The 12,177-nt window shown below is 33.0% G+C and overlaps 1 protein-coding gene across 1 annotated transcript in view; it reads left to right on the top strand.

The window, feature by feature from the left end:
• The first annotated feature begins 1,420 nt into the window (after positions 1-1,420).
• The window catches only part of LOC108905900, a 31,946-nt gene continuing 21,189 nt past the window's right edge, over positions 1,421-12,177 (top strand). Inside the window, exons 1-3 of the mRNA XM_023456084.1 lie at positions 1,421-1,527; positions 9,637-9,833; positions 10,093-10,249. Coding sequence (XP_023311852.1) covers positions 9,695-9,833; positions 10,093-10,249 — 296 coding nt within the window. The 5' untranslated portion in view covers positions 1,421-1,527; positions 9,637-9,694. The remainder of the gene's footprint in view (positions 1,528-9,636; positions 9,834-10,092; positions 10,250-12,177) is intronic.

The raw sequence follows: 12,177 nt of genomic DNA, 5'->3' as shown, positions 1-12,177 counted from the left end.
CGTCACGGAATTTTCTAATTGATCTTAAGTAGGATCTTCGCCAACAAATAATTTCATCTTTATCGATAAGAACTGACTTCCTGTTCTGCTTTTCCCAGCAAAAATTCAACTCTCGTAAGACGGCCCATAATTTGCTTCTACTGATTTTTGGCAAATCGTTGTCCTCTGAAAGTTCACTTAAAATTTTGTTTAGCGTTGGTATTTCTTTTTTAAAATAAAATGAGTGTACTTTTCTGCGAATGACATTTTTGAAGAAATCATCTATAACGACTTTTGACCTCCCTGTAGATGATTTTGGGGGATTTACAGTATCTTGTTCATTTTTTGTTTCCTTTAAAAGTCTGTAGATAGTCGATTTTCCAATCCCTGTCATTTTTGTTAGCATTAGTGTTACCCGATAATTACCTGAAACGAAATATTACCACGCCCATGGCCGGTTCTTATCTCGGGGTTTTATTACTCTCTTTCATTTCCAAACAGACTATAGGCTCCAAACTCCGTGTCCGAATCATTCTTACTGCACTCAATAAAAACAAACGGCTTCTTAAAGGTACGGTAGCCCCGAGCTTGCATAGACTTTATTACTGGTGATCTGCCTGATATCGATGGGACGGGCGCAGAGCATATGATATGCATTATCCTACATATCATTCAGCTGTATACATTATATTTATATTCTGGTTATTATGTTAACTCTATTAATGACATTTTATGAATAAATGATTGTTTTTCTACAAATTGTTGCATCTGGTTCTTATTTGTAAAGTAATGATTGTAAAAACCGTATTCTACAAAAAAACTGAAACATTTTTGATATTTTTAATTATGCATTTATAAATACTAAGCTGTGTGTAAAAATCAAGACTTTATCTGATAGCAAGTTAAGAGCAATTGCCAAGACAATCCAGGTATAGCTGCTTTACAGGGGCATATTGTCCAGGTAGGAAGGATTCGGATTTGGAGGTTTTGGAGCCTAGCCTGGTCCACTATAATCCTTTTTATATTTTTAGAAGAAAAGGAAGAGTAGTGACTATAAATCAGATAAGAGTGCGCTGTTAATGTTTATATCGAAGCAAACTTGTATGAAAAAAATTGAATAATTTTTAGTAATAATAAACATTTTTATATATTAAGGTATACACTATTTTTTTATAATTTGTTATTTCAAAAAACGTCGAATAATATTTGATTTATTTCTCAAGAGGAGTACCAGTTTAAGAATCTCTATAATTCATTTTTTTCGACAATTCTAATGCTCGAAAAAATATTGTTCGATACACAGTTACGAAGTCGCTTTTTTACTTATAAGTACGATAAAAACTTTCCTTTGTCGAACCCAGATCAAAAATTATTATTATTTATAATGCAGTTTTAAGTATTGGCATCCGTCTGATCTATCGTATCTTATCTTTTAATAAAATTAATGCAATAATTAAAAGTTTAACCAAAGAGGGGCCAAGTATTATATGTGTTTTCCTCAAAAACGCAACGGTTAGTGTTGTGGACTTGGAGCAACGAATATATTTTGTAAGTTTTTTAATTTATCTTTAAAAATAATACAAGCCCACAAAAAAAGTTGTCTGTTTGGCGTTAAATGAGTCTGGAGTCTTAGAATCTCTACTGAGGACTATTCAAGGTAAATTAACGATTTACAAAAACTATAAAGTGGAATAACCTTAATTCTTAGAACCTTAGAAAGTTCTTCTATGTACAATTTTTCTCCTGAAGTTTCTTAAAATTATTGTATAACTCCTATATCCGAGTTAACAGAATTAATTCACAATCACTCGAAGGCACTAGCTATGATTTTCCCTTATGAAATTGATCCAGATATACCGAATGAAAGAATTTGGTTCCAACAAGATAGCGCTCCCCCACAATTCGGTATTGATGTTCGAAGATACTTAGATTAAATGTTTCCAAATCGCTGGATTGGTAGACGGGGTACAGTTGAATGGCCGCTAAGATCCCCCGACTTAACACCCCTGGATTATTTTCTTTGGGGATATTTGAAAGAAAGAGTCTACCAGGACAGACCGGATAATATTGAGAATTTAAAGAACAAGATTAGGGCAGAGATGCATAATTTACCAGCTGAAGTCATTCTGAATGCTGTGGACAGCTTTTACTATCGTCTTGGAGAATGCCAAATAGTGAATGGAGGACATTTTCAGCATTTGCGACATTGAGTTTATTTTTGTAAATTATCTAGTTGTTTCAATTTCTAAATGAAAAAAAACTTGTTATTGAAAAAATAAAACTTGTTTATTTGGTATGGCTGGATTCGTTTTCTATAAGCTTTTCAACGAGCCCCCTCATGCCTTATGTTTCCATTTGAAAAAAAAAGTAGGGGTAGCTGGGGGTTAGGGGGTTGAAGAAAAATTAATTATTATATAACCGAAAGATGGGAAAAAATCAAAATCAGTAACGAGTTTCGGCGTTTAAAAAAAAATAACTCATTCAAAAGATATGAATTTTATTCCGTACTTCTGGCCATTCCTGTATTTTTCTAACGTTTCTTTGTTACAATTATTATTAGCGATTGCTCATTATTTATTACATGTTAAAATATGTATATATTGTCGTGACTGCCCGGATATTGCAATAACAACTCCTTTGTTTCACATTTAACTTGTTCTTATCATGATTACATTGAAGACTGTTGTTCGTAAATAATAAAGTTAGGTGTATTTACTCTGCTTTTGTTTTATAAAATTAAACCATACTTCCCTTCTGTAAAGTTAGTAGCCAGCGCCTTCCGGTGAATTAAAAATAGGTGTATACAACGTAGGGATCCCTTATGACGATCACATATTTCTGGCCACAACTACGTTTATTTTTTTCGATCGAACCCGGGGTTGTTATACTACAAGCTTTAAATTATTTTTTTATAATATACAAGGGTACCTCACCGGTTCCTGCACAATTTTAATTTTTTAGTTTGCGAATTAGCAGATGATAGAGCCTATCAGGGGAGAAGAGCTTTAAAAACATTGTGTTATAATTAAATTTAACATTTCGTTCCGTACATACTTGATTTGTTGCTGGAACTTGTAATTTTATTTTTTGGGGAGCATTTTTGAAACGAATATTAAACAATGAAACCACCGTGCCAGGATCATCAACTTTTTCCTCGCATTCGTCGTACAAGATGGTAAAATTTTTGCATACTTTACGTCGGTTGGTCAACTCATTTAAAATATTCCAGGATGCTTTGTTAGGATCACTAGAAGTCTCCTTTTTTTACTATAAAATTCATTTCTTTTAATATTTATCAAACTAAAATGTTTTTTCTTAGCAATTTTATATACAGGGTGTCCGGAAATTATGCGTCAAGACTTCAGGAGGTGATTCCTCACAAAAAGTTAGGGTCACAAAGTCCTATAACAATTTTTCGAAAACTCAATATTAACGGAGATACAGGGTGTCAAAAAAATTTTTTTTTAGTTTTTCTTAGATAACTTCTTTATTTGTGATTTGATTTTTTCCAAGTCTTTCCTATGTATTACTAGTGCCCTTTTAGATTTATGTTCCAAATATGATGCTAATATTGCAGTGCCACAGGGCCTAACCTGACCTTAATCTTCGATCCATGGCCTACAACTTCTTTGTTTTCACCGCTTTATAAATTTGAACAGCACCATGTTAAAGAGTATCAAAGATTATTTAAAAAAGTATCTCATGTTGCGATACAATAAAATGAACCGTTTCTGAGAAAAACGACTTCAAACGTTTTCATGCGTTAACGCCTGAAACTGCTTTAAACTGATTTTTAAGATTTACAAAGGAGGCTTTGAAAACAATAAGTTAATGTTGCTTTAGCTACTTTTGACAGATAATATTTATGTGAATTATTCTGTTGTGATCATTTGTGTGTAATAAGTATCGTGATTAAAACTGATAAAATGAATAATAATAATAACAATAATTATTATAATAAATATTCGAATGAGTAGCTGCGCGACATGCATTATTATTATGGCTTAGCTGTGGGAGATGCATCAAGAGCAAAACGTTTGTATCGAGATGCATTTCCAAATAGAAGAATTCCACGACCGCAGTTGTTCAGTACTGTCCATCAGAGATTAGGTGAGTTTGGCTCTTGGGGCTGAAGTTCGTGTTTTGGATGTGGTTGATAATAATCCTGATATAAGCGTCAGGTTAATTGCATCGCAGGAAAATATTCCCAAAAGCTCAGTCCATGAAACTTTGCAGGAACATCTCCTGCATCCATTCCACTATCAAAAGGTCCAAGCTCTACTCCCTAGAGATCCTATTGCACGACTGAATTTTTGCAGGACAATTATAAATCTCCAAGATGGTAACAGAAATTTCATCAATTCAATTATATTCATGGATGAAGCTGGATTCGGGCATGGTGGTGTAATAAATCTACATAATAAACATTATTGGTGGAACGTGGGTTCCAGAATAAATTTTCTGTGAATGTATGGGCTGGCATCGTGGGAGATCATTTAGTTGGGCCACATTTCTTTCCTCAAAGGCTTGGTGGTGAGGTTTACCTACACTTTCTACAAAATCATCTGCCAGTTTTGTTGGAAAACGTTCCTATTGGAGTGCGACGTGCAATGTGGCCACTGCATGACGATGCACCGCCTTATTACAGTTTAACGGTGAGAGAGCACCTCAATGAAATTTTCCCTGAGAGGTGGATAGGGCGTGGTGGATTCATAGAGTGCGCTGCTAGATCGCCCGACTTGAACCCGACCGACTTTTTCCTTTGGGGCTATGTTAAGTCACTGATATACAGAAGGTCTGTGAATAACGTGGAAGAGCTGAGGAAACGAATTATTGACAGTTTTGCAATAATAGGAGCAAAAGAGGGCATATTCTTCAGGGTTCGTCGCAACTTTCTGAGAAGAATGAATTTGTGTGTAGAAATGGAAGGACAACATTTCGAGAACTTATTATAAGAGCATAGACTATGTAAAAATGTTACTTAATAATGTAGTTAGTGAATATATTTTGTATTGATGAGTTAAATCTGTGAATATCAGTTTAAAACAGCGTTATCTTATGAAAATGTTTGAATTCGTTTTTCTCAGAAACTGTCCATTTTATTGTATCGCAACAAGAGATACTTTTTTAAATAATTTTTTATACTCTTTAACATGGTGCTGTTTAAATTTATAAAGCGGCGAAAACAAAAAAGTTGTGGACCATAGATCGAAGATTAAGGTCAGGTTAGGCCGTTTGGCACTGGAGTATTTGCATCATATTGGGAACATAAATCTACAAGGGCACTAGTAATACATAGGAAAGACTTGGAAAAATCAAATCACAAATAAAAAAGTTATCTAAGAAAAACTAAAAATTTATATATTTTTTGACACCCTGTATCTCCGTTAATATTGAGTTTTCGAAAAATTGTTATAGGACTTTGTGACCCCAATTTTTGTGAGGAATTGAAGTTTTGACGCATAATTTCCGGACACCCTGTATAGGGGATAGCAATGGGTATGCATTTTTTAGAATCTACTTAGGGCATCATTGAGATTCTCACAAAAAATATTTAAATCTGCAGAAGGCGACATGTAACAATTTATAATTACATAGGTGTTATTACCATTGTTCAATACAATACCTCATATTTCTATGTGGTTCTCTATACAAAATGTCTCAAGATTGAGACTTGTGACAGATACATTACTTTTGGCCCAAATACCAAGCCCCCCTTTTTTTAATGATGGCCTACAATATTAACTACACAGATTAAAATTTCCTACAAGAATATCATTAATAACCTTAGATTTTTTGTTAATCTCCGCCATAAACATAAAAGATATAAGCTATTATAGTCTTTTATATCAATTTGTAATTCGTTTATCTTATCAGAATTAATACTGTTAATGTTGAGTAATAAAATATTTGGATCCATTATTTGATTACACGATCCTTCTTGATTATTTCGAAAAACCGTTGGATGCAACAGCCATGTGGCCATAGCTTGGTATCCATATCTTATTTTTTAAAATTAGTTTCATAAACTTTTACCTTAAAAGAAGAATATAAATTGGGATACTTGGAAACGATAGCTTCACACGCTTCCGGGAAGTTGTTGTGTGTTGTTGTTATGAAGATGTTCGTCAATGTCCTTCACTGTAGTAATAGGACTCACTCTGTAGACATGCAGCGCAATCATTTTCGGTACACCTTTCACTCACTCTCACTCTGCCAGTATATTAACTGTGAATGTTTGGTGTTTTTAAATTGTAGTCCCAAAAGTAATTTAAGGCGCACCTGAAAAATGAAATGCTATCAATGTTTTATAATTAATTGCGTAAATACGCTTATTATATTTTTTGTATTTCGGTATTTTAGTTCTTATTAAAAAATCTGTGCCAGGATGATTAATGAAGGTAAAACCTAATGAACTGTTACCTTAAAAATCATTAATAATAATAATAATTAATTTATAATAATAATAATGCATTTATTGAGAATAGAGAAGAATAAAAATTGAAATAGAATTTAACAAAGTTTGTTTTAACGATTGTCATAATTGTAAAATTCCTGCAAACTGTAAAAACAGTTTTGTAAGAGGAATGACCGAAGCTCCTTACGAAATTTATTAATGTTTCTTTCTTCTCGTATCGGTGTCGGTAAATTATTAAATATCGTTCCACAGAGATAGAAAGGCTCTTTATACATAGTTAAATTAAATTTATTTATCAGTACGTTGTGTTTCCCTCTTGTATTATGATTATGAACATTATCATGCCTGGGAAACAGGTTACTAATCATTTTAATAAAACCAGGTAGCATCCATTTTCGAATCCATAAATACCAGATGTTTCCCAAGTAAATATGGAAATATCCAAAACATTGAAGGAGCTAACATAATGTCCAAGAAACAAGCTAACATAATGACCAATCAGCTAACATAATGTTCATGGAGCCAACATAATGTCCAAGGAGCTAACATAAGGAGCTAATGTCCAAATAGGAGCTATTGTCCAACATATGAGCTAAGATAATGTCCAAAGGGCTATTATAAGGAGCTAACATAATACCCAAGGAGCTAATATTAAGAATTAATAAGAAGTTAATGTCTAAGGAGCTAACATAAGGAGCTAATGTCCAACATAGGAGCTAATGTCCGTCATAGAGGCTAACATAAGGCGCTAATGTTGAAGGAATTAACACAATGTCCAATGAGCTAATGTCCGAAGAGTTAATGTCCAAGAAGCTAATGTCCAAGGAGTTAATGTCCAAGAAGCTAATGTCCAAGGAGTTAATGTCCAAGGCGCGTTAATGTTAATTAATGTCCAAGGCGCTAACTTGTAGTATAACAACCCTAGGTTCGACAAAAAATAAGTAATCGTAGTTGTGGCCAAAAATATGTGATCGTCATAAGGACTACCTACGTTGTGTGTATTTAATTTTTAATAATGACCGGAAGGCACTGGCTACTAACTTTGTGGAGGGGATGTATGGTTTAATTATATAAAACAAAAGCAGAGTAAATACACCTAACCTTTATTTACATATAATTCAAATTAAACATATGACAAATAGAAGGAACAACAAAAACGTTGACAACCATTTAACATAAAATGAGAGTGCCAGGCTCACCTAGAGCTCCTGCGGGGAAAGAGCATGGCAGAGAAACCCACGATCGTTGCTCTCACTACCCAAATATAAATACAAAACAACCGCTAACCAAAGGCATAAATTAAGAACCTTTGCTAATGATAATTAAGACTGAACTTATTTAATGCGTCACTAAATGTCATCTCACTCGTACCAGACATACACAATTCCAAGTAAAACTGAAGAGTTTTGGTGTTAGTTAGCCGGCAGAGCCGGAAGGTACTGGAGTCCCATATGGGAAGCAATCCAGCTATAGTTGAGATTCGGAAGATCTGTTAGCAATTCTTTTTTTGTATTTAATTATTTTTTTCAGTTTCGTTCCTCACGGGCGAAAATGTAAGTGAATTCAACAAGGCCCTTATATGCGTATGACATAAAGTAAGCACAATAAATCAAAGATAAGCGTAATCATGATAAAACAAATTAAATTTGAAACAAAGAAGTTGCTTTGCAATATCTGGGCAGACACGACAATATATACATATTTCAACATGTAATAAATATTGAACAATCTCTAATAATAATTGTAACAATTTTATATTAGAAAAATATACGCCCCTGAGCGCAAGACAATGAAGGCCAAACATACACAGAACTATTATCATGAAACATCTATGCTTTTCGAACAACGTAATCATAACAAAAACAAGTTAGATGTGAAACAAAGAAGTCGTTATATCTATACGACAATATATACATATATATATATATATATGCACACATATATTTTAACATGTAATAAATAATGGGCAATCGTTAATAACAATTGTAACAATCTTACGTTAGGAAAATATACGCCCCTGAGCATAAAACAATGAAGCTAAACATACAAAGAATTATTATCATGAAACATCTATAATCATCACAATCATAAGATTATATAGAACAATTAACAACAAAGTACTTAAAGAATATTACCTGCTAACTAATAACACTTTAAACAATTAACTTTTCACTATTTTGACACACTGACCGCCGATCGTCTTACTACCGATCTCCACACTGTTCGCACTTCAATTGCCTATCTTCAACTAACTAGGCTTCCTTCCAGAATTTCCTACCCAAGTGCCTGTTTTTTGTGCTTCCTTCTATCGACCGTTAATATTACTTTTTCATTGTTATACAACACCCATGTAGCAGGTGACGTGGAAGTTGATAAGATAAGTACGGTTTTGCACAAACTTAATGTCCAAAGGGCTATCATAAGGAGATAACATAATATCCACGGAGCTAATGTCCAACATAGGAGCTAATGTCCGACATAGGAGCTAACAAAAGGCGTTAATGTCGAAGGAACTAACATAATGTGCAAAGAGCTAATGTCCAAAGAGTTAATGTCCAAGAAGTTAATGCCCAAGAAGCTAATGTCTAGCATAGGAGGTAATGTCCAACATAAGAGCTAATGCCCAACATAGGAGCCAACATAAGGAACTAATATCCAAGAAGCTAACACAATGTGCAAAGGGCTACCATAAGGAGGTAATGTAATATCCGAGGAGCTAATATTAAGAATTATTAAGAAGTTAATGTCCAAGGAGCTAACATAAGGCGCTAATGTCAAAGGAACTAACATAATGTCCAAAGAGTTAATGTCCGTCCAAGAAGCTAATGTCCAAGGAGCTAATGTCTAACATAGGAGCAAACATAATGTTAAAGGAGGTAATATAATGGCCAAGGAACTATCAGCAATGTCCAAGAATGTATAAACTGTTTACAAACATATCCAATAAATGAGCTGATTTCCTTATTTTAAATCTTGATCATGTAGACACCTAGAATTTCATTGCAATAAGAGTACCTTTCTTGACGATAAATTTTTTGGTTAAGATATGCAACACGCAATGCAGAAAACCTAACTTCAAAATAGTTATATTCTAAAATGACGCTGGAAAAGGTCAAATGCTTATACTAAATTTCAACGCAATGTACCTTTTTTTAAAAAAGATGAGACACCTGGTATACTTCACCTCAAAAAACTAACCTGTGGAACTATCAAAACCGGTAACAATTATTTTTTTCTAGGTTTAAAGGTGTATTTTGCTGATAGGCGCAGTTTTGATTTGGAATTCAAACGTTCAATATGACGACCAAGGAGTTGTTGCCAAACGACAGAAGAGGAGTTAGAGCAGCTTTTGGAAAATCCGACAAAGACGTCGACGGCGATATCGAGATCATTAGGAATTGGGTCAAAAGTCAACCTCATCTACCTGAGATGCCAAGTACGTATCTTATTACAATCTGTTATTTGAAATTACTTAGATATTTCAAGTTTTTGTGTTTTTCAGTATTATTATTGATATTATTTCAACTTATGGCAAAGCAAAACACAATGCATTGGCACCTCCTCGTTTATTTGTTTTCTATGATTGTTTACTTATTTTAACTGTATATTATATTCCTACAAAATAACATCAAATGAATTTAAATTGCGAAGTCTCTCGAATTCAAAAGCGGTAGCTCAAAATGTATCTATTTCAGGTGGTAATATGATCGAGTTTTTTCTTGCTATAAACAAGTTCAGCATCGAGAGAACCAAACAGAAGCTGGACATGTACTACACTATTAGGCCTCTCATCCCTGAAATTTATGATCATTGCAATCTTCGCATACCTCAAATGCAAGGCGATAATGCTGGGTGAGTGTTCATAAACTTAATTTCGTTGCAATTGCGTTACATACCAAATTTTCTTTCCTGTTAAAAAGTTCTCTTTCTTCTAATAAACTTTTATTAGATAATTTTTCTCTATTACTTCCCGTTTAAAAGTTATAAGAAATATTGTCTCAAACGAAATACCACCTAAAAATCACATTGGCGGTGGAAGGATCAAGTAGACGTTGGAAAATAATTGAATGTTCGTTGTTTAAAGTGCATAAATGTCATTATAGTCCAGACGGTAACTGTTTCAAAGAGTTCATAGTTGGGTGAATCGTATATCCACGGAGATTTTTGGCTTTTTGGCTTTCAAATATCACTAGAATTAAAATTTTTCTATGCACATAAAAAAACATGTGCTTAACTTTTGGCGGCACAATATGTTAAAAAAATTCGAAAAATGACATATTTTTCTTCCTATTTAATTATGTATCTTTTCAAGAGTTGATTTTAGGCGAAAATGGAAGAGGAAAAAATGTTTGTAATTAAATTTTACAAAATATGACTAGTTACAAATCGAATGAATCATGATTATTATTGTAAAAATAGAAAAAATCGCCAAAAATGGGGTGAAAAACATTATTTTTAGGGAATTTTTTTGGGGTCTTTAAGTTGGGTATAGGACCTTCATACCTGGCTGAAGAAAAGTTCATGTTATGTAGAATCATCATACCAAATTTCATCAAAATCGGTTCGATAGATTTTGCATAATAATTTTTGCAATCCACATTTTGAAAACAAATTTGCAAATTTTCAACATTTTGTACAGCAAAAACCAAGGCCCTTAGAAACTTGAAAATTTAATGACATATAGAAGGGCTCTCAAGGTTTCAAACGCTTTTTTAAAAATTCCAATCCGTCAATTAGGAGAGCTCTGGCGTTTATTTAAACATTGGTCGAATTTTTGTACTATAATTTTGTAATTTTGTAATATAATGAGTTAATTTCTCATTTGCTTATATTTTAAACAGTAAATAATATTTTAATTATACTTTAATCACAAAAGAAATGATGATTAAATTAATAATTAATTAATTACTAATTTTTGACATATTTTGAAAATAATTGTTGTTTAAACAATTTTAGAATTTTTGAATAAATTTGTTTTTGATCATTGATAAACAGTATATAAGTTTATGCCCTTACCTTTGATACAATAAAAAAATAAAGTTGATAATTAAAGGAAGTTTAAAGATAAATAATATTAATGAAAGGCATTTGAAAATACGCTAATTGTTTTTTAAATCGCAAGACATCGATTTAAAAGAAAAATCATCAAAATCGGACCTCTAGAAGCTGAGATATTAAAAATTTTTAAGCGCGTCGCGGTTTTGAACTCGCCGATTGACTTTCGAGCAGGCCGAAGCGGCTGCGCTCTCTGCTTCGCCCTCCACCACCACCCGTACGATTTTCTTGAATTTCTCGCTTGCATAAACTTTAACTTTAAAGCAACTTTAAATTTGTTTTAAAGTAGGTTGCCAATGAAGAAAAGTATTGCAAACTTAGACCTGGTAAGTCCTCGGAACACCAAAGGTATTTTTCGAAAAATTTGTCCGGATGTCCCAGTACATTTAGTGTAAATGACGGTTAACTTTGATCGGTTATAACTACGTAATTAATTGACCAATCGATCTGTTTTTTTTTTAAAGAAGCGTCTTTCAAATAACTTTTAAAACCGACTTTAAAAAATTTGATTTAATTGAATATTCACAAAGTTATTCTAATTATTTATAAATACAAAAATTCGACCAATGTTTAAACAAGCGCCAGAGCTCTCCTAATTGACGGATTCGAATTTTTCAAAAAGCGTTTGAAAGCATGAGAGCCCTTCTATATGTGATTAAATTTTCAAGTATCTAAGGGCCTTGGTTTTTGCTGTGCAAAATTTTGAAAATTTGCAATTTTTTTTT

The sequence above is a fragment of the Anoplophora glabripennis genome, unplaced genomic scaffold, assembly GCF_000390285.2.
Source record: "Anoplophora glabripennis isolate ALB-LARVAE unplaced genomic scaffold, Agla_2.0 scaffold255, whole genome shotgun sequence".
NCBI classification, from domain to species: Eukaryota; Metazoa; Arthropoda; class Insecta; order Coleoptera; family Cerambycidae; genus Anoplophora; species Anoplophora glabripennis.
This window is presented reverse-complemented; position numbering and strand designations above follow the sequence as displayed.